The 23,389-nt window shown below is 40.2% G+C and overlaps 1 protein-coding gene across 12 annotated transcripts in view; it reads right to left on the bottom strand.

The window, feature by feature from the left end:
• The window catches only part of LOC307096473 (ubiquitin carboxyl-terminal hydrolase 9X-like), a 221,341-nt gene that overhangs the window by 3,851 nt on the left and 194,101 nt on the right, over positions 1 to 23,389 (bottom strand). For 11 of the 12 annotated variants that reach the window (XM_079766132.1, XM_079766133.1, XM_079766123.1 and 8 more), the window contains 9 exons: positions 21,903 to 22,128; positions 20,799 to 20,928; positions 15,572 to 15,757; positions 14,713 to 14,933; positions 14,535 to 14,623; positions 6,322 to 6,478; positions 5,945 to 6,157; positions 5,186 to 5,281; positions 1,305 to 3,386 (listed from right to left, as the gene is read on the bottom strand). In XM_079766132.1, coding sequence (XP_079622258.1) covers positions 3,243 to 3,386; positions 5,186 to 5,281; positions 5,945 to 6,157; positions 6,322 to 6,478; positions 14,535 to 14,623; positions 14,713 to 14,933; positions 15,572 to 15,757; positions 20,799 to 20,928; positions 21,903 to 22,128 — 1,462 coding nt within the window. In that variant the 3' untranslated portion in view covers positions 1,305 to 3,242. Of the gene's footprint in view, positions 1 to 1,304; positions 3,387 to 5,185; positions 5,282 to 5,944; positions 6,158 to 6,321; positions 6,479 to 14,534; positions 14,624 to 14,712; positions 14,934 to 15,571; positions 15,758 to 20,798; positions 20,929 to 21,902; positions 22,129 to 23,389 lie in introns of those variants that run through there. The other variant, XM_079766139.1, reaches the window with a different exon arrangement.

Raw genomic sequence — 23,389 nt, 5'->3', positions numbered from 1 at the left:
CGGCAGTGGCAGCAGCAGAGGTGTGATGGGGTGTTGCCTTCCCCTAATTGCCGGGTCATCTTCTGCCCCTGAAGGCTCCCAGATATGACCCTCCCCCCCTATCCAGTGCATGAATTTTCATGCACTAGGTCCTCTAGTATATATATATGAATGAGGTATGACAATGCATTTCTTTGCAAAAATCCAATAAGACAATGTGATGTCTAAGACATACCTGGATTCTGGATGTTGCCAGAAAGCTTTGAGGAATTGAGATGGACTCTCAAAGCCAATTGCAAAAATGACCTGATATCTTGCTTGGTCATGTGGTCATGACAACCTTTCCAGGGAAGGAATGAAGGATGCATTTCTTATATAGCTGATAAGGAACCTCAAGACACCTTTGGCGCCTCAAGGACTTAAGGACGTGACCCAAACCTATAGGTAGTCCAGGCACAGTGTGATGGTAACTATGGCCTTGGCTTCTCTGTCTTGAGGGCCTGACTACTCACTAGAGCTCAACCTAAGAATTCCTTGTGAATGATATTCTAGCCAACCAAATTTGAGAAAACTTGTGCAATCAATTTGATCAATTACTACTCTTGTGTTTATGTGAATAACTAAGCCAAACTAAAACTGGACTTAATAGTCTCCTTAAATGTGAGGATAATCTTAGGAAAAAACAAAATTGTGTTTCAATGGAAACCACAATACCCAACTATCATTACAGTTAACTGTCTTCAAAGTTTATTTTTAAGGCTATGTGTATGTATAGCATACAGACTTCATAGGGGAAATGTTAGAAAATTTCCCTCAGTACCTGATATTGCCAGATATGTTCTAACTAATCTAATGCTTTCATTCCAGCAAAAGCTTTGTATTTGGAAATCTTTGCAACAGATTCATGGTTTGCTCTGTGCATTAACCTCGGTGTTTTAGTTTCTGTTCATATATGTCTATGTCCTCCTTACTTAATTGCTTCCTCACACAATTTAGGCCTTACTTTAGAAGCCATCTGAATCCCCATCTTCTGAAATGAGACTCAAGGGTTTGGATTTATGATTAAGTCAATAAACATGAACAGGATATTGACTTCACTAGAAACTGCTTTCCCTTTTCTGCCCAAATTATTCAAGCAAAGAAAGCCCACAATTTCTTATGGAGAAATGCCAGAATATTTCCCTTAGCTTAATTTAAATTAAGTATGGTGGACGGAAGCACACCTGCCTCCAGGGAAGTCACTCCTCCAATATAACTGGGACACTAATTGGGAATACTATGCAGCAGTAAAAAAGAAGGGTCTCTTATTCTTTGAGACAGCAGGAGGGACCAGGAGAACATTATGCTAAGTGAAATAACCCAGTCAGAGAAAGATACGTATCACATGATCACACTCATATGTGGAACCTAATTAACAAAATAAACTAATGAACAAAATAGATCCAGAAAAATGGAAGCAAGGAACAAACTGTCCAATCTAAGAGGGAAGGTGGGGGAGGGTGGGTGGGTGAGAAGAGACCAACCAAAGAACTTGTATGTGTATAGGCATAACCCATGGACACAGACAAGGATAGTGAAGGCATGGAATAGGGGGTGGATGCCAGCTGGAAGAGGTCAAGGGGTGAAAAAGGGACATATGTAATACTTGCAATAACAACGATTTAAATCAATCAATCAATCAATAAATAAATAAATAACTATAAAAATGTATCCAAAGTACAAGATTGATTAATTTAGAAAATTTTAAGGTGCCAATACTTTTCTTTTTTGTAAATCTTTGTAATAAAGGGTAAAAGGCAAATAGGTTTAGCACAAAACCTCAATGTGTCACAAATGTTGAATTCATGACAAGATATGACAAAGAATTAATTTTAAAGTGCAATCCTTAAGAACAAAACCAAAGATTAACAGGAAACAAAAACACCATATGACAAAATTCTTCATAAATCAAATTCTATTTGTGAATTCAGCACAATAATTTCTATAAATCAAAACAGCAAAATATTTAGGACAGGCCTCTATGCAGGGAATTTGGATTTGAGTCAAGTTCCAAAATATTACACACATTCAAAAGTTACCAATTCTTTTTTAATATAGTATTGACTCATGAATTTCTTAGAATCCTGAAACAAATGTTTTTTTCTAAAATACTACTTCAGAATTATATTAACCAGGTAGAAATTTATATTTTAATTAAACTCCACAACAGTTAAGTTTTGGAATGAAAAAGGAATTGGGACAATTCTTTCTTTCAAATAAAATTGTGACTGATTAGAAAATCAGGCAGACATGTTAGTGCTTTGGTACCATTGTGGGATTCTGATGATGTTCACTTCACCAGACTCCAGAAGAAGCAAAACTTTAGAAACTTCATCTAATAAACTGTATCAGAAAACAAAATAAGCACACTAAATATGATCTTCTATTATGCTTTATACATTCTGGCATAGCAAAATTTTATATATTTACTTTAAACCTTTAAAATGCCTATTACCTATTACCAATACATTCACATTCCATTAGAGACTGAATTGTCAACCATTAAATATGAAGATTATATGTGTAAACAAAAACTGCCTGTTTGTCACATTTCCCCCTTGCTTTTTATTTACTCTTGTTATGAGAAATAACAAGATTTATATTTTAAAAAACTCATATAGTTGTAAAATAATTTATCAATATTTATTGATAAATATTGGGCAATATAGCTATCACTTTTGGGAAACTGCTATCATTTAGATAATTTTGTCTTCATTGGCTACACAAACTTTGTGTGAAACTATGCTAAATTTTTCCTGCTCTTTTATGTTACCTTTTTATTTATTTATTTATTTATATGGTAAAGAATTGATTGAACTGCCATGAAGCAGACAATATTGGTTGCAGAATTCAGCAGACATAAGAAAATTATTTTTTGAATTTGTCAGTCAATCCATCAAAAACATTTTAGCATAAGAATTAACAGTTAAACATTAATATATACTATATACACCTTTGTCATTTATGTATTTTCAATGATATATATATATTATTATATGTATCATTGATAATATGATATATATTATCAACCATTAATTATAAAACACTATATACTTTCCCCTGCAGGTGGCTTATGTATTGACAGCAAATTTTTGCAAATGAGATAGTGAATAGACTATCCAATTCATGTTGAACAATTTGTCTAATTTTAAATACTAGCTACACAGAAAGTTTGGATTGTAAGGCCTGAGTACATGATCTTAATGGAACCGGTTATGGACATTTCACTGATCCCTCATTTGAGATGAGGATACATCTTCATTGCCTGATTGATGATCACTTTCTTGTGCTTGTTGGTCTCTTTTCTGATGGTTGTTCAAGTGATGTGCTGCTGGCCCTGTATATGGCTGTCCATGCAGATGATTATTCTGAGAGTGTAAAAGAGATCTGCATGTCAAACTTTTCACATATTAAAATTAAAAGTCACAGACTAAAACTTTTCTGAAAGTAGATATATCTCTTATTTCTAGGGATTTATATTTTAAAAAACTCATATAGTAGTTCTAAAATAATTTATATATCAATTCCCATTTTGTAAGGAAAGTAAGTACCGAATGATAGTATTTGAACAAAAAAAGCAAACAAATCTGTGAGGTTGATTTAACTTCCACCAAGAGTGTTTTAAAGTGCTTATTTCCAACTGCTCTTCTAAGACAATTGATTTTCCAAGTGTGTTCCCTACACCAGCAGCAACAACATCACTTAGGAATTTGTTAGATATGTAAACTCTTGCAACCCACCTCCACGCTTATTGAATTAAATAACGTGGGGAAGGGGAACTCAGCAATCTGTTTTTAACAAGGGCCTTTAGGTGATTCTGTGGCACATTCAATTTAAGAACCATTATCTTAAAAGATCCAAATTAGTGACATTTGAGGTATAAACTCAAAAAATCTCAGAAACTTTTTCCTAAAAATTTTGTTTTTGAATGAAAATTTCATCATCTATATTTTTCATGTTATTTTTGCAAGTGAACTATCTATTAAAATCAAATTGTTGATTAATTTTTTTACAACTAAATATTGCAGTAAAACCAAGATGTTTGTTAACATTTAATAATTAGTTTTATGTTACTATGAAATATATTTTTATTAACTACAACTATTAGCCCCTAGGTTGACAAAGAAAATATCATAGGGGTAGGTCAAACATGCTCCAACATAACCCCACCTTAACTACTACTTTCTGATAATTTGTCTAAGCTATTTAGATAATTACATTATTATGTTACTAGAGGCCTGGTGGATGAAATTCATGCACGGGGGTAAAGGTGGGTCCCCTCAGCCCTGCCTGCACCCTTGGGGTATATGTCCTTGTGGGGATCAGCCCTAAACTGGCAGTTGGACATTCCTTTTGCAATCTGGGATGCTGCATGCACCAGTGACCATACTTTTCATACAGGTGAAAGGCATCTTGCTGTTGTATGGGTAGCTACATTTTTTTGCTGATTATAAAAGGTAGTACATAACATGACCTTTCTGAGGCAGTAGTACCATTTTCTCCATGTTATGGGTGGAAAAACTGAAGCAGAGAGAAGTTAAGTAATTGGCTTTGTCACACAGTTATAAGTGTCAGAATCAGGGCTGGCCACAAAAAGCTATGTCATCGATGGATGTCATCACTGCATCATCATGTTTTGGAATAGCCTTGCCAAGCAATAATTTTTAAATCTAAGAGTCTGTTTCCAATATATAGGGTAGGGTCCCTAGGCCTCGCTGACGATCAGGACCCATCTATGGGGTGACCAGTGGACACCTGACTTGGCTGGCGGCCTAGTAACGCCCGCTGGTTGGCCCTGCCCCAACTCCCTCTGTGGAATGACCGGCAGGTGGGAAGATGGGGAGGTCCCTGCTGGCACCTGCCTTGGCTGGCGGCCTGGCACCATCCACTGGCCCTGCCCCCACTGGTCACCACCCTCTCAGGGGCAGATGCTCAAAGCTCATGTATTGATCGTCTACCTCCTGGTGTGCATCATAGCGACTGGTCATTCTGCCATTCGGTCGATTTGCATATTAGGGTTTTATATATATTTTAACTTACTAGCTATATATTTTAACTTACTATGCATAGCTAGTAAGTTAAATATATATAAAAAAGAGTTAAATATTTTTTAAGAAACCCCAAATTGGTTTAGAGATAAATAAATATGAAACAAACTACTATTTACCTGCTGATAGTGAGATCCAGATGAATTAGGATATAATGGGACATCTTCTGGCAGAGATGACTCATGCTCATCGGTGACATCTTGGTCATCTGGTTCCTAATTTTAAATATACAAAGAGATTAAGAATTTGATTATGAAAGCAACTTAAATTTTTTTTTTTAGGGTTGCAGGGTCTTGTGCTCTGTTAAGGAATATTTTACTTCATCTGATTACTTTAGAGTAGAGATAATCATGACCCTTCTAGGCTGGGCTAACTCCAAAGAGCCTAGCTAACCCCAAAGAGTCTCACCTTGCCAGGAAGGGCAAAGGGGGAAGGCCAGACCCGAAGAGCTGTAGTAATCAAGCTTCATTTGATTACTTATAGGAGGTGCAACTTTAAATTGATTCTTAATCTCCTTATTTTGAGATAAATTTTGGAAGCATCCACAAAGCTGACCTCTTTAACACTTACCATTTACTGTAGATAAAATAATTTACAATAAGAGAAAAAAACTTGGATTCTACTAGATATATAATTTTTAGACAATTTCATAGGTATTTGTTCAAAATAACTAGAGTTAACAAGGTTCTTTAATTACTTAAGAACAAACCAATCAACAGTAAACATTAAAATCAATAAAACAATAACAGAAACATATTTTATACAATAAACACTGGACTATAAGTTAAAAAACTACTTTTCTTTTTTTCCATTTCTACCTGCTGTGTACTAATGGCTTTTTAAAATTTATTTATTTATTTATTTATTTATTTATTTACCTCTTCTGGACAGAGTTCACAAGCTTTTGCAAGTGTCATCCTAGCACTATGTGACCTTTCTAAGAAATAACCATTTGATGTTTCATTGCTCTGTACTGGAGGAGACCAATTATTGTAAGTGTATTGAGGATTGCCAGTATATGGTCTTCTCTCAAGTTCATCTCCAAGCCATTCCACTGCCCAGGTCCACTTTCTTTTAAGATCTCCATTACTCTTAAAAACAAACAAACAAACAAACAAACAAACAATTATGTAAAAGAATTTGGAATAATTTACTATGTTAATTTAAAATACTGACTCTAAACTTTCAGAATTTATTTATAGCAGTCCTCAATTATGATTTAGATTGTAATAAAATTATAAGAAATAATTCTCACCTGTAATATCTGGTTACCAACGGAACAATTGTTAAAGAGAGCTACCATACATTTTATGCATTGGTATGCTCTTTTTTGATAGTGATTCTTAGAATGCTGGATTGTATCAAATAAACCATCTCGATCATCTGGAATTCCTTTAAGTGCATTATGAATTCTAAAAAAAAAAAAATCAGATATAAAGTTTTATAATATCTAGGATTAACATTGTAGTGATTATTGTCTGCCATTCAATACATGTTTTGATGCAATCATCTACTCTATTCAACTCTAGAGTTAATTATTCAAGAAGGCAGCATTCGTAAATCCATTTAATAGATGAGAAACCAAGTACAGAAGTCAAACAGTTTGTGGATGTCAGAACTAGCATATTGGAGAATTGGCTAAGAGTTTGACCCAAAAATCAGCAATCTTAAAAAATTACTATCAATACAAAATGATTTTGCTATATTGTAATTTAAATGCATTACTAAACATGAATTGAGTTTACCAATATTACATCATTTTAAATTAAATTAAACTACAACTGCTTTCATGACTGCTTTAGTTGAGAATAATTACTTTGAGTTATCATTTTTAAAGATTGCATTTGCAGAGTGCTAAGGTTCTAATGACTATGATAGTCCTATAATTTGGCAGTACAAAATTAACATGAATACTAATTACTGGAAAACACACGTGGTAGGTAAAGCCATTTTCACTGACAAGAGTATAATTTGGCTAATTTTGCTAATCCTATCTAATAAAAGAGTAACATGCAAACTAACCATCACTCCACTACACCCACAAGCCACACCCACCAGCCAATCAGAAGCGAGTATGCAAATTAACCCAGCAAAGGTGGCTGCGGCCACGGAGAGAGCAGGAGGCTTGGGTTTCCCTGGAAATGGAGGAAGCCAAGCTTTCTGCACACCCTGGCCGCCCCAGGCCTCCATTCAACGCTACAAAGTTTCAATTATAGAAGATAAATAAACCCCAACAAAAATGGCGGCAGCCACGGAGCTGGAGAGAGGAGGCGGCTTGAGTTGCCCCTGGCGATGGAGAAAGCCAAAATTCTGCAGCGCTGGCCTGCCTTGGCCTCCGCTCAAGGCTACAAATTTTCAATTATAGAAGATAAATAAATCCCAACAAAATTGGTGGTGGCCACTGAGCAAGCAGGAGGCTTGGCTCCACTCCAGGTTACAGTATCAATTATAGAAAATAAATAAATCCCAGATACCAGGGCCTCCGCTTGGGTCACCAGGGGGCATGGCCGGCCTGCAAACCACCAGAGGCCCCTCGCCCAGGCTGCCCCACAACCCAAGGGAACCCCCCACCCTGATCTGGGACACCCTTCAGGGCAAACCATCCTTCCCCCACCCGTGCACCAGGCCTCTATCCTATCTAATAAAAGATTAATATGCAAATTGACTGTCACTCCAACACACAAGATGGCTGCCCCATGTGGTAAAAGGTCCTGCCCCCATGTGGACACAAAATGGCCACAACAAGATGGACAGCAGGGGAGGGCAGTTGGGAGGGACCAGGATTGCAAGGGAGGGCAGTTGTGGATGATCAGGCCAGCAGGGGAGGGCAGTTGGGAGGGACCAGGCCTACAAGGGAGGGCAGTTGGGGGCGATCAAGCCTGCAGGGGAGGGCAGTTAGGGGTGACCAGGCGGGCAGAGGAGGGAAGTTGGGGGCAACCGGGCCTGCAGGGAAGGGCAGCTGGGGGGGGACCCAGGCCTGCAAGGGAGGGCAGTTAGGGGCAATCAGGTTGGCAGGGGAGCAGTTAGGCATTGATCAGGCTGGCAGGGGAGTGGTTAGGGGGTGATCAGGCTGGCAGGCAGAAGTGGTTAGGGGAAATCAGGAAGGCAGGCAGGCGAGCAGTTCGGAGCCAGCAGTCCTGGATTGTAAGAGGGATGTCCGACTGCCCGTTTAGGCACGACTGAGGGATCCCAGATTGGAGAGGGTGCAGGCTGGGCTGAGAGAAACCGCCTCCCCGTGCACGAATTTCGTGCACAGGGCCTCTAGTCCTATACAATAAAAGCCTTAATACTAATTGATTGAACGGTGGAATGACTGGTGAAACAACCAGTTGCTATGACATGCACTGACCACCAGGGGGCAGATGATAAACGCAGGAGCTGTCCCCAGCCTGCAGGCCCCAGGCCAGCCAACGCATTATCAACAGAGTCCCTCTCCTCCATCAGCCCTACCAGTTGCCCCACAGTGGGAGGTTACTGGTGGCAGTGGGGGGGCGGGGGGCAGTGAGTGGGTGGTACCAGGCCAGCCAAGGCAGGTGTCAGTGGGGGCCCCCTGAACACCCCACAGATTGGCCCTGATTGCCAGCAAGGCCTAAGAAACCTACCCATGCATAAATTTTATGCACCGGGCCTCTAGTTATCAATAATTTCATTTCAGCTTTAACCAAACCTGAACATTTTATAAAGGTAATTATGTTCTGTTCTCCTTCACAGTTAACTTAAAAATTTATGGGACAAAAGGTGCCTGAACAGAAAATATCCAGAAAAATTTAAACACAATTTATTTTACTTTCTAGAATATCATTATAGTCCAAATCAAAGGCAAGTTGTTGTTATTTTTGTTCAGTATACACATTCATAATGTAAGCCTTGTGTAAAAAATATAATTTCAGTAATTTTTTAAAGTCTAATAATTTCAGACAAAAAATAACATGCATAAGTAATATTTATCTTGAAAAACTTGTACTTACATTGAGTGGCCAGATTATTATGAACTCTGAACACATAATAATCTGGCCACTCAGTGTATATCCTATATAATAAAAGGCTAATATGTCCCCTCGAACAGGAGTTCGACCAGAAGGCAGGCTGGCCAACCACCCATGTCCCCTCCCCCTAGCCAGGCTGGCTAGACCCCACCCATGCACGAATTCATGCACCGGGCCTCTAATATATATGTAACACACACACACACACACACACACACACACACACACACACACACACACTGAGTGGCCAGATTATTATGTGTTCAGAGATCATAATAATCTGGCCACTCAGTATATATTAAAGTATATATTCTATTTTTATTCTTCAGTTTTAAATTAGAGTAATTTTTAAAAACATTTCTGCCATATGTCCATTAGTATCAACTGCTTTTACATACTACTATCCTATAAAATAAAACCCTAATATGCAAATAGACCGAATCACGGAACAACCAGTTGCTATGAGGCACATTGACTACTAGAGGGCAGACGCTCAATGCAGGAGCTGTCCCCTTGTGGTTAGTGCGCTCCCACAGGGAGCGCCAGAAGCCGGGCTCACGGCTTGCCAGTGCAGTGGCAGTGGCAAGGAGGGGTCCCGGACTGCGATAGGGATGTCTGACTGCCAGCAGGTGGACATCCCCTGAAGGGTCCTGGACTGTAAGAGGCCAGGCTGAGAGATCCCAGGTCCCCCAGTGCACAAATTTCATGTACCTGGCCTCTAGTAATCAATATTGTCTTTGCTATCTTGTTCTGTTGACTATAACAAATGCCTGGCATATAAATGATTTGTGAATATCTCTTAAATACAGTTTATTGAATAAATAAATGTTCATTATACAAGACAGTTAAAGATTAGGCTTATAACAACAACATTTTATTGATTTAATCACAGAAGTCTAGTACTTTCTCCATTAATCCAGTATTTATATATTTACTAGAGGCCTGGTGCACGAAATTCGTGCACGGAGGGGGGTTGTCCCTCAGCCCAGCCTGCACCCTCTCCAATATGGGACCCCTCAAGGGATGTCTGATTGCCCATCAGGATCGGGCCTAAACGGGCAGTCGGACATCACTCTCACAATCCAGGACTGCTGGCTCCCAACTGCTTGCCTGCCTGCCTTCCTGACTGCCCCTAACCGCTTCTGCCTGCCAGCCTGATCACCCCCTAACCACTGTGCTGCCAACCTGTATGCCCCCAACTTCCCTCCTCTGCCAGCCTGGTCACCCCTAACTGCCCTCTCCTGCAGGGTCAATCACCTCCAACTGCCCTCCCTTGCAGGCCTGGTCCTTCTCAACTGCCCTCCCTTGCAGGCTGGGTGCCTCCCAACTGCCCTCCCCTGCTGGCCATCTTGTACTGGCCATCTTGTGTCCACATGGGGGCAGGATCTTTGACCACATGGGGGCAGCTATATTGTGTATTGCAGTGATGATCAATCTGTATATTACTCTTTTATTAGATAGGATAGAGGCCTGGTGCATGGGTGGAGGCCAGCTGGTTTGCCCTGAAGGGTGTCCCGGATCAGGTGGGGGTTCCCTTGGGGGATGGGGCAGCCTGAGCAAGGGGCCTGTGGTGGTTTGCAGGCCGGCCACACACCCTGGCAACCCAAGCGGAGGCCCTGGTATCTGGAATTTATTTTCCTTCTACAATTGAAACTTTGTAGCCTGGAGCAGAGCCAAGCCTGGGGCTCTCTCCGCGGCCGGCAGCCATTTCTGTTGGGGTTATAATTGAAACTTTGTTGCCTTAAGCGGGTGTGTGGAAAGCTTTGCTTCCCCTGTTGCTGGCGGCAACCCTGGCCTGCTCTCTCAAGCTCCATTCTGCCGCCATTTGTTTGAATTTGTTTACCTTCTATAATTGAAACTTTGTAGCTTGAGTGGAGGCTTAGGCCTGGCAAGGGCAGGCGGAAAGCTTGGCTTCCTCTGTTACCTAGGAAACCTTGCTCTCTGTGGCTGTAGCCATCTTGGTTTGGGTTAATTTGCATGCTCGCTCTGATTGGATGGCGGGCGTGGCTTGTGGGTGTGTCGGAGGTATGGTCAATTTGCATATTTGTCTATTATTAGGTAGGATTACTAGAGGCCCGGTGCATGAAATTAGTGCACTGGGGGTGTGGGGGGGGTGGGCGTGATGTCCCTCAGCCCAGCCTGCACCCTCTCCAATCTGGGACCCCTTGAGGGATGCCCGACTGCTCGTTTAGGCCCCGTAGGATCGGGCCTAAACGGGCAGTCAGACATGCCTCTCACAATCTAGGACTGCTGGTTCCCAACTGCTTGCCTGCCTGCCTTCCTGATTGCCCCTAATCGCTTCTGCCTGTCAGCCTGATCACTCCCTAACCACTCCCCTGCCATCCTGATTGATGCCTAACTGCTCCCTGCCAGCCTGTTTGCCCCTAACTGCCCTCCCCTGCAGGCCTGGTCCCCGCCAACTGCTTTGCCCTGCAGGCCTTGGTCCCCCCCAACTGCCCTTCCCTGCAGGCTTCCCCCGGTCGCCCCCAACTTCCCTCCTCTGCCGGCCTAGTCACCCCTAATTGCCCTCCCCTGCAGGCTTGATCGCCCCCAACTGCCCTCTCTTGCAGGCCTGGTCCCTCCCAACTGTCCTCCCCTGCTGGCCTGATCGCTCACAACTGCCCTCCTTTGCAGGCCTGGTCCCTCCCAAACTACCCTACCCTGCTAGCCATCTTGTGGTGGCCATTTTGTGTCCACATGGGGGCAGGACCTTTGACCACATAGGGCAGCCATCTTGTGTGTTGGAGTGACAATTTGCATATTACTCTTTTATTAGATAGGATAGAGGCCTGGTGCATGGGTGGGGGCAGGCTGGTTTGCCCTGAAGGGTGTCCCAGATCAGGGTGGGGGTTTCCTTGGGGTGTGGGGCAGCCTGGGCGAGGGGCCTCTTGTGGTTTGCAGGCTGGCCACACCCCCCAGCGACCCAAGCAGAGGCCCTGGTATCTGGGATTTATTTATCTTCTATAATTGAAACTTTGTAGCCTGGAGCGGAGCCAAGCCTCCTGCTTGCTCAGTGGCCATCGCCATTTTTGTTGGGATTTATTTATCTTCTATAATTGAAACTTTGTAGCCTCGAGTGGAGGCCTGGGCCCATCAGGGTGTGTGGAAAGCTTGGCTTCCTCCATTGCCTGGGAAACCCAAGCCTCCTGCTGGCTCTGTAGCCGCAGCCATCTTGGTTGGGGTTAATTTGAATACTCGCTTCTGATTGGCTGGTGGGCGTGGCTCGTGGGTGTAGCAGAGTGATGGTTAATTTGCATATTATTATTTTATTAATAGGATTGTTTGCTTGAGGCAAGACTAGGGTATAACCAGTTTAAAGAATAAATAAGAAAGTTACATAACAAATAATATATGCTTAGAAGTTCTTAAAAAACAGATTCGATTAAAACAAACTCTTTATAAAATATCTAATTATTCCATTATACTGAAATAGGTTCTAAATATTAAATGACTATAAGTTTCATGACAATTGGATTTTGGGTAATGCTGTTTTTTTTAAACATATTTTTATTGATTTCAGAGAGGAAGGAAGAGAGAGAAAGAGATAGAAACATCAATGATAAGAGAGAATCATTTATTGGCTGCCTTCTGCACACCTCCTATTGGGGATTAAGCCTGAAACCCAGGCATGTGCACTTGACCGGAATTGAACCCAGGACCCTTCAGTCTGCAGGCCAATGCTCCATCCACTGAGCCAAATCAGTCAGGGCTGGGTAATGCTATTTTGACAACATTAAATGACTTATTTGAAATATGTGATGGTGAATTAGATGACTATTTGAAAACATTAATTCAAGAAGTCTAACATTTTCAGTCCCTGTGAAATTCAAGATTGTAATGATTTATCTTAATTTAAGCACTGAATTTTACAAACTTATAAAAAGACTTCAGTTTAGTCCTGGCCAGGGTGGCTCAATTGATTGGAGAGTTTGCCTCATACACCAATAGGTTGAGAGTTTGATCCTCGGTCTGGGCAAATACCTAAGTTGTGGGTTCAATCCCTGGTTGGGACATGTATGAAAGACAACCTATTGATGCTTCTCTCTCTTTCTCTTTCTCTCTGTCAATTAAAATAAAGCCTTGGGTGAAGACTAAATATATGTATTAAAAAACCACACACAAAAAACTCCTATATTTATTTTTTAGATTTTTCTTTGGTTATTACAATGAACAATTAGTGACGTTTCTTAAAATAAACCATGATAAAATAATTCCTGTGGGGAGAAAAGTAAGTTAACTGGAAGAGCTGGCAACTAATTCTGTATTATCATCCTTGAGTTTACTACAAAGAACACAGATGATTTCTGAGAGGATATCTGAAGTCCTAAGCAACTAAAAGTTATCATTTTTAAAAAGTATATGTATTTTTAATTGATTTTTACAGAAAGGAAGGGGGAGAGATAAAGAGTTAGAAACACCAATGAGAAAGAAGCATCCATCAGCTGCCTCCTAACAATCCCTATTGATCGAGCCACAACCCAGATACATGCCCTTGGCTAGAACTGAACCTGGGACCCATTCTATCCACTGAGCCAAACCAGTTAGGGCAAAAGTTATCATTCTTAACTCCTTATGTACTAATAAAAGCAGTTAACAGTCTAGGGATTAGTTTTAAAAAATATATATTTTAAATATATTTTTATTGATTTCAGAGAGAAAAGAAGAGGGAGAGAGAGGTAGAAACATCAATGATGAGAGAGAATCATGGATAGGCTGCCTCCTGCAAGTCCCCCACTGGGGATCAAGCCCACAACCCAGGCTTGTGCCCTTGACCAGAATCGAACCTGGGACCTATCAGTTTGCAGGCTGATGCTCTATCCACTGAGCCAAATTGGCTAGGACTAGATAACTAACTGGTTAAATACACAAGTAAAGATAACCCTTAAACAATGCAGGGGCTAGATGCACGCACACCTGAGCATTACAAAGATCCATGTATAACTTTTGTATCCCCTAAAACTGTTGTAGTAAGTTTATTGGTAATATAAACAGTTACCAAACACATATTTTGTACATTATATGTATTGTATACTACATTCTTAAAATAAAGCTAGAGAGAAGAAAATGAAAAAGAAGTATATTTACAGTAATGTAGGTGTGTACTGAAAAATAAAAAATCCTTGTATAAGTGGACCCATGCAGTTCACACCCAATGGTTTATGTAATCTCAAACTGGCATTCATAAAACTTGAATACTTATCAAAAGCCTAGGCTAGTTATCTTAATAAAAAAATAGTGAAAAATATTAAGTGGGGGAAAAATGAAGCAGTAAGTATGAAACTGGAGCTTCAAGAGAAAAAAAATAAGAATAAAGATAAAATTGCAAGAGAAGGTGTGACTTTTCTTTCATCTTGGTCATTATTTTTTTTAATGATATTTAACAGAGCTTCAAGAAGTAAAAAATATATTTGGCTATTGGCAATTTCATTTATTTCTAGAACATAGAAAAAGGTAATATTCTGATAGCAAAATGTGTAGCTACCTGTGAGTCTGCCAAGAATCCTCAATTAATAAAATCTGCAAAAGTAGATCCAAGTATGGACGAAGTTCATAGGTATACGAATATGCAACCTAAAATTAGGTAAAACATTGTTAAATTCGTTACATAAAGGAATAATGAATCAAATTAAAGATAATATAAATATCTATTTTCTGCTAACCTGCCAGAGTAGTTCACTGAGGACAGTAGATGAGAACTGAGGATTCTCCCAGCAGCAAAAACGAAGCAATTTGATGGTCTCCTCTGAGTTACTGCAGTCTTCAATAATTTTCTTCACATAACTTGTTCTCACAAATAAAATATCAGCCACATTCTGCTGAATTGGCATTATAGGCTGTGATAAATTAGGGTCACCAAATGGATTGGGAAGAGGAGGATTACCTAGAAGAGATTTGTCATCAATGAAAAGTAAGTAGATTTCTCATAAATTATATTACTGAATTTTTATTCCAAAAGATATCAGAAAATCTCCTAATCATAAAAATATTCATTAAAATGATCAGATTGAGACACATAAGATTGATAAGACGCAAAAATAGAAATGCTGACAATGAAGACCAAAAAAAACCCATCAAAAAGCAAAACTATAAATTTTAAAATTCTTAAATCAACCATCTCATAAATAAAAGATTTATCATAATAGGGAGAAATAAGCTTTAAAATGTGTTGTTTAATCTAAATGTGATAAAAATATAACACCAACTTCAGACTCATAATTTTATAAATCTTCAGAACTTTAATTAAGTACTCTTAATTAAAGAATAGCATTGTTTTTAAACTACTGTGAAGAACAGAATATTCAGAAGCCATGGTAACTCGATTGAGCATCACCTATGTACCAGATCAAAGTTCGATTCCCAGTTGGGGCATATGCGCAGTGAGGGTTGTGCAGAGGCAGCCACTCATGATTCTTTCTAATCATGGATGTTTCTTTCTCTCTCTCTCCCTCACCCTCCTCTCTGAAATCAATTCTAAAAAAAGAAAGAAAGAAAAAAAAAAAAAAAGAACTTCAACTTTACCATTGATTGAAGACTGCATTCTTGATGAGACATTGCAACAGCGGATAAGTTGAGACACTACTGAATATAACTTCCCTAACTCAGCATACTGATATTTGATTGGAGGACCTGGTCCTTCATCTAAAGACACAAGCATAAAGGTAGCAGGTACACTCAATTTCAGAAGCTGTGTCTTTTCTGCCATACCTATAAAAAAAAAAAAGGAAAAAGAAAAATGTATAAGGAAAATAAAGAAAACAATTGTTGCATAATAAAAAATAAAATTATCTAATATAGCTACCTATAATATTTACGATTAAAGCTCATCCGCTTTGTTTTCACTGCAGAAACGCAAGTAGAATGCAGATAGAATAGAAAATCCATTGTTTTAATGAATTCTAACTGTGATTTTGGAATTCCAATTACACTAAGCCCTAAGCAAAATGTACACTGTGTAAGACATCTTAAAAAGACTATTGAAGCCTAGATAGCAACTCTCATCTAAATAAATTAAGAAGATAAAGATAGAAATTAAATTTCAAGAGAAATAAAGTCTTTTGTAAATGGCCAGTCACTTCCCTCTCTAGTAAAACGTTTTTTTTGTGTGGAAAAAACCCAAATCCTACACTTATTATATCCACTTTTCTGATTTTGCTAGTCCTCATGAGCATTTAATTTGCCATATTTTTTGTTTGAAACTAAAAATAGAGTTCTTAAAATTATGTACTTTTTCATTCTTGACACTCTTTGAATTTCCTCTCTCCTTATTACTGCACTAGAGGCCTGATGCACAAAATTCGTGCAAGAGTAGGCCTTCCTTCCTCTGGCTGCCAGCACAGGCTTCCCTCTGGCACCTGGGACCTGGGCTTCCCTCGCAGCCCTGACTTCGTCCAGAAGGACATCCAGTCTAATTAGCATATCACGCTTTTATTAGTATAGACTAGAGGACTGGTGCATGAAATTCATGCACGGGGGTGTGTGTCCCTCAGCCCAGCCTGCACCCTCTCAAATCTGGGACACCCCTCTCATAATCCAGGACTGCTGGCTGCCAACTGCTCGCCTGCCTGCCTTCCTGATTGCCCCTAACCACTCCCTGCCAGCCTGAGTGATACCTAACTACTCCCCTGCCAGCCCGATTGCCCCTAACTGCCCTCCCTGCAGGCCTGGTCACCACTAACTGCCCTCCCCTGAAGGCCTGATTGCTCCTAACTGCCCTCCCCGCCGGCCTGGTCACCCCTAACTGCCCTCCCCTGCAGGCCTGGTCCCCCCCAACTGCTCTCCCCTGCAGGCCTGGGTCCCCCCCAACTGCCTTTCCCTGCAGGCCTGGTCGCCCGCCACTTCCCTCCTCTGCCAGCCTGGTCACTCTAACTGCCCTATCCTGCAGGCCCGATTGCCACCAACTGCCCTCCTGGTCACCCCTAACTGCCCTCTCCTACAGGACTGATCACCCCCAACTGCCCTCCCCTGCTGGCCATCTTGTGGCAGCTATCTTGTGTCCACATGGGGGCAGCCATATTTGACCACATGGGGGCAGCCATCTTGTGTGTTGGAGTGATGGTCAATTTGCATATTACTCTTTTATTAGGTAGGAGGATATTTACCCCTGGCTGATGGAGGCTGGCTGGCAGGGGAGGGACTGCGGGAGGTTGGCTGGCTGGAAAGGGACTGTGGGAGGGCTCCAGGGCTTGTCTGATCCAAGTTGCACAGTCCCAATCGGCCAGACCCCAGCAGCAAGTTAACCTACCTGTCAGTGGGTCTGCTCCCTGTAGATCTGTGCACATCATAGCAACTGATCGACCAGTCGACTGAACGGTTCGACACTTAGCATATTAGGCTTTTATATATATAGATAATGTTATGGACCAAGAATGAATGATATATGAATAAGAACTATTTAAAATAAAAACTGCAGTCCTGACTTAGTTGGTTGGAAGTGTCATCCCATATACAAGTGAGAGGCTGAATCAATTCTCAGTCAGGACACATAATATGGTTGTATGTTCGATCACTGGGTTGGGTGCATCCAGGAGACAACTGATCCATCTTTGTCTACCACATCAATATTTCTCTCTCTTAAATCCATAAAACATAGTCTCAGCTGAGGATTAAAAATAAATAAATAAATAAAATGAAAATGACAAAACAGGATTTGGTAGTGATTAAACTTAATAGTTTCAGTACTGGCCAGAAGACTCAGTTGGTGGGAACTTAGTACATGCACAGAAAGATGGATGGTTCGATTCATGGTCAGGAATAAAACCCTAATATACAAATAGACCGAACAGCAGAAAAACCTGAACCAGTTGCTATGATGTGCACTGAAGACCAGGGCGTGCACTCGGAACATGGCGGGTGTTGGCAGCAGAGCAGGGAACATGGTGGGCATCGGCCACAGCGTGATGACAGAGCAGGTGAGTGGGGGCACCAGACAAAGGTGGGACACCAGTTACTGTCACTGGGGTGAGCCTTTGGTTACTGAAAATTCTTTTCTCCCACATGCCATGGTCCCACTGGGCGCTTGCACCTGCTGCCGGAACTGGCCCTGCTCGCACCTGCTTCTGGCACCCAGTGCTAGTCCCGATTGCTTGGTGCTGTCAGTGGTTGCTAGCAGCAGCTGCTGACCCCCAATCGCCACGCAGGGCTTTTCCACCTCCCCCTGCTCCCAAGGGGCAACTGGGGCCAGCAGCCGCCTCTTGCATCTGCTGCTGACATTGGCCCCAATTGCTCCGTGCTGTCAATGGTTGCAAATGGGGCCGGTGGCATTAGTGGGTGGGAGTGGCGGTGGTGGGAATGGGGCTGCAGGCAGACAGGGGACCAGAGGCTATGGCAGGAGGGACCAGGCAAGGACATGGAGGATGGGCTGAGACCAGCCTCTGTGCCTACCGCAGCCTCATGGCCCACAGTTCCTTTTAAGGTGCGCGAATTCGTGCACGGGGCCCCTAGTCAATAATAATAAAACAAACATTTAACTTAGGGAGTTTTGCAGTAAAAATAAGAATTAGAAAATGATTTCATTTATGCTTGTTTGTGTGATATCCTCTTGCTTCCTACAAGTATCTCAGAGACAGGCAAATAAGGAAAATAAACTACAGAGAAAGTAGGAGATAGAAAGTAGAATTTTCTTTTAATTAAATAAATCATAGTGATTAATAGCTGATTAAGTTAATACAGATAACACTTTAAGAGGAATGCATGAACATAAAAACGTAATTTCAGATAAAAATATATTTGATTTAAAAAATGTTATTCAAGCTCAGCCAGAATGGTCAGTGGTTGAACATTTACCTATGAAAATAGTCTAACTCAGTAAATCAATTTCTCATAAAAATGAAACTAAATATATATTAATATTTCAAAACTTTTAACTAGATTACATATCAAAAAAATAATTTTGAGTGCTTGATTCATTAATCACTGAATCATTGATATTCAATTTTTTGGCAACTGTAACAATTTACTCTTTTCCTCCTTAATAAACAATGATTTAAAAGAACACTGAAAATGTAAGAAAACTTCTTATGTAGCCTAGCAGGTGTGGCTCAGTGGTTGAACCTAGGAACCTGGAAGTCACAGTTCAATTCCCATGAGGGCTCATGCCCTGACTGAAGGCTTGATTCCAGTATGGGGCATGCAGGAACAGCCAATCAATAATTCTCTCTCACCAACTGATGCTTTTATCTCTCTCTCCCTTCCTAAAATTAAAAAAAAAAAAAAAAAAATTTTTTTTTTTTAAAAGAGAAAACTACTGATGTATATTCTTGATTATCAATGTATTTATTCAGTAAATAGTGACTGGGTGCTACTGTGCAAAGCTCTGGTCACAAGAATTATGCAGTCTGGTTGGGAAACAAGACAAAAAACTTAAAAATTATCAAAACACAATGAAGCAAAACAAAATAACACAGCATGATTTTCTTATATAAGAATCTGGAACCGCTGAGTAGGAAGAATAGATGCAAGTTACCCTAAAAATGGTATCTTAAAAATGATAGTTATTAGTGAATATTTTATGTATATTATCACTACTGTAAATTTATTTTATTGTAACAAAAAATTTTGGATAGGCCAACTTCTTTAGGAAGTGATTCTTAAACCTGAAATATACAACCATCTGGTATTCTTGAGAAAATACAGATTTCTTAGTCTTTAGAATTCTAATTCAGACTAGAACATAAAACCTGAAAATCAGGTTTTTAAAATGAGAATTAAGAGGTAAAAAAATGAGTTAGACAGTTTCTGACCTTAAATATCTGTACTATCAGATATACATGTACTATCTTAAAGTAGCAGGTGAAAATTACCATTAAAAAGTTATATAGAAAGCCCTTGACTGTGAGATACAGTGGTTAGAGCATCAGCCCTCACACTGAATGGTTGTAGGTTTGATTCCCAGTCAAGGGAACGTATCTCAGTTGTGGGTTTGCTTCCTACCCCCAGTTGGGGTGCATGCCAGAGGCTCTCTCACATCGAAGTTTCTCTTACATCAATGATTCTCTGTTTTCCTCTGTCTCTCTCCTTCCCTCCTTCCCTCCTTCCCTCCTTCCCTCCCACTCCTTCCACTCTCTGAAAAAGCAATGGGAAAAATATCCTCAGGTGAGGATTAATAGCAACAAAAAACAAAACAAAAAGTTATACAGAAAATCTGTAATGGCATTTAAAAAAAAGTGATCAAACCTTTTTTTAAAAAAGAATAGTTGATTTTTAGAGAAAGAGGGAGGGAGAGAAAGACAGAAACATCAATGATGAGGAGAGGGAATTATTGATCAGCTGCCTCCTGCAGACCACCTATCAGGGATTGAGCACCCTACCTGGGAATGTGCCTATGGGGGAATCAAACCAGCAACCTCTAGGTGCACTGCAAAACGCCCAACTTAAGCCTCACTGGCCAGGACTGAAATGGCTTTGAATAATATGAATATGGAATACTGCTTCTATTGGAAAAGATAAAATGTCATCACTGCATTAAAATGCTTTCATGACAGAGAGGTGTGGATCAATGGGTGAGCCTTGACCCAGGAACCAAGAAATCATGGTTTGATTCCCAGTCGAGGTACATGCCTGGTTTGCAAGCTTGATCCCAAGTAGGGGGCATGCAGGAGGCAGCGAAAAAGATGATTCTCCCTCTCATTGATGTTTCTCTTTCTCCCTCTCCATTCTCTCTCTTTAAAATCAATAAAAACACATTAAAAAATAAAATGCTTTCATCATTTAATACGTAAATATGAAACAATACACAAAAAGCTCTTACCTAAATTTGCGTACATTACAAACAGATTGAAATATTGCTGTAAATGACGGCCATGCTCTGACACTTCCCTTCTCAGGAGATTTAATACTGCTCTTAATAAGTGATCACTCAAGTTTAAGTTATCACATGCCTGTAAAGGATAAGACATTTTATCAGCAATGAGATACAAAGTAGTATACTTCAATTTGCATAAAAAAGAATTATATTCATATATAATTTATTACAAACACTTTATACTGTAATTTAAAAAAAAGGTTTTTATTGATTTTTAGATAGGAGGGGAGAGAGAGATAGAAACACCGGTAAGAGAAAAACATCACTGTTTGGCTGTCTCCTGCGCACCCCTACTGGGAATGGAGCCCATAACATGGGCATGTACCCTGACCAGGAATGGAATCAAGGACCTCTTGGTCCATGGGATGATGCTCAATCCACTAAGCAACACCAACCAATTTTTTTTTTTAATTGTTAAAAAAAAAATCCAAAACAAATCACGTGCATATTTTTACTACAAAAAGGTTAACTAACAAAGAATTTATATTTATCCATTAAAAAGTCAATCTTGTTCCATGCCTTCATGCTTCAGATCTTATTTGTTGGTCAATTCATTTTGTTCATTAGATACCACAAATAAGTGACTGACATACCTTGATGTGGGGTGGGAAGACGAGAAGAGATAAACCAAAGAACTTATATACTTATATGCCTGGACACAGGCAATAGGGTAATGGAGATCTAGAGGGATGAGTAGGGGCTGGGAAGAAGGAGCGGGGGAAAGAAGGGAAAATGGAGATATTTGTAATACTATCAAAAATAAAAAATATATTTAAAAAAGTCAAACTTAACTGAACATATAGTAGAACCAGAAGACTTATACACAACTACAAGTAATAGAATAAACAGAAGAAATTTTCCTATGCTTTTAAAATTACCCAATAATCATTACTCATTACTATGAAATAATTTTTAGTGAACTCAATAATGTATGCATGATTTTGTGTATGGTAAATATGTCAAGCAGATATCTGTGTCTATTGACATGACCTTGCAGAAATCAGGATTTACTTGTAAGCATTTCATTATTACAAAAATACGTTCAATTACCTGACTAGCAGGTCCTGGAGAAAAAAAAGATGAAGGATAAGGCCCATCTTGCAAAGAAAAGTGTGCAATAAATACTATAAGTTTTGCAAAAGCACCCCTCACTTCTGCACTAGGACACTCCAGAAGATATTCAGAGAAGCGATTTGAAACATTAAAAAGGACGTTATGAGCAAACCAAAATCGTACATTCTTGCTGTGACGAAGGAGAATACACAAAGCATCATACCTAAAATAAATAAATAAATAAATAAATAAATAAATAAATAAATGAATGAATAAATAAATATTTTAAAAAAGCAATCTTTACTTATGTGCTTTCATTCTGATTACCATAGTGAACCAAAGAGTTTTTTTTTTAATTAAATACATATATATTTTATTGATTTTTTATAGAGAGGAAGGGCGAGGGATAGAGAGTTAGGAACATCCATGAGAAATATTGATCAGCTGCCTCCTGCACACCCCCTACTGGGGATGTGCTGCAACCAAGGTACATGCATGCCCTTGACCTGAATCGAACCTGGAACCCTTCAGTCCATAGGCCAACACTCTATCCACTGAGCCAAACTGGTCATGGCTAAATATATTTTTATTTATTTCAGAGAGGAAGGAAGAGGGAGAGAGAAATAGAAACATCCATGATGAGAAAGAACATCATTGATTGGCTTCCTCCTGCAAGTCCCCCACTGGGGATCGAGCCCACACCCCGGGCCATGTGTCCTTGACCAGAATTGAACCTGGGACCTTTCAGTTCGCAAGCCTATGCTCTATCCACTGGCTAGAGCCCAACGAGTTTTTATAAAGCAAAAAAAGAGGGAAGATCTTCTGTACTGAAATACAACTATCAGTCTGTGACTTGCTGTAGTTAATCTTAGTCACAAAATGAATTAAATGAGAACTTGTGTAGGTGAATACAAATCTATTATCAAACTCTTCTTCATCCAGGTTATCTCCTTAACATCTTCCAATCTGAAAGGTGCTAAAAATAGTTAGAGCCCTAGACAGTTTAGCTCAGTAGATAGAGCATCATCCTTTGGACTGAAAGGTCCCAGGTTTGATTCCCGTCAAGGGCACATGCCCAGGTTGAGGGCTTGATCCCCAGGACGGGGTGTGCAGGAGGCAGCCAATCAATGATTCTCTCCCATTATTGATGTTTGAATCTCTTTTTCCCTCTACCTTCCTCTCTGAAATCAGTAAAAATATATTTTAAAAAATAGTTGTTAGAACAAGGTATTATAATGTCCTCCATCCTATCTAATAAAGAAGGAATATGCTAATTGAACCTCATGCTGTCGCAAAGATGGGGTGCCCACAGCCAATAAGGAGGAAATACACTAATTGACTGCCCCACCCTCAAATATGGCGGCACCCAGTCTCCTCAGCCCCGCGGGGGCAGCAGGCGCACGGCTGCTCCACACACCTGCCTCCAGAGTCTCCCAGTCCCCTCAGCCCTCCAGCTGCCCAGGGCTGCCTGAAGCTCAGGTAAC

Source organism: Cnephaeus nilssonii (genome assembly GCF_951640355.1).
Source record: "Cnephaeus nilssonii genome assembly, chromosome: Y".
NCBI classification, from domain to species: Eukaryota; Metazoa; Chordata; class Mammalia; order Chiroptera; family Vespertilionidae; genus Cnephaeus; species Cnephaeus nilssonii.
This window is presented reverse-complemented; position numbering and strand designations above follow the sequence as displayed.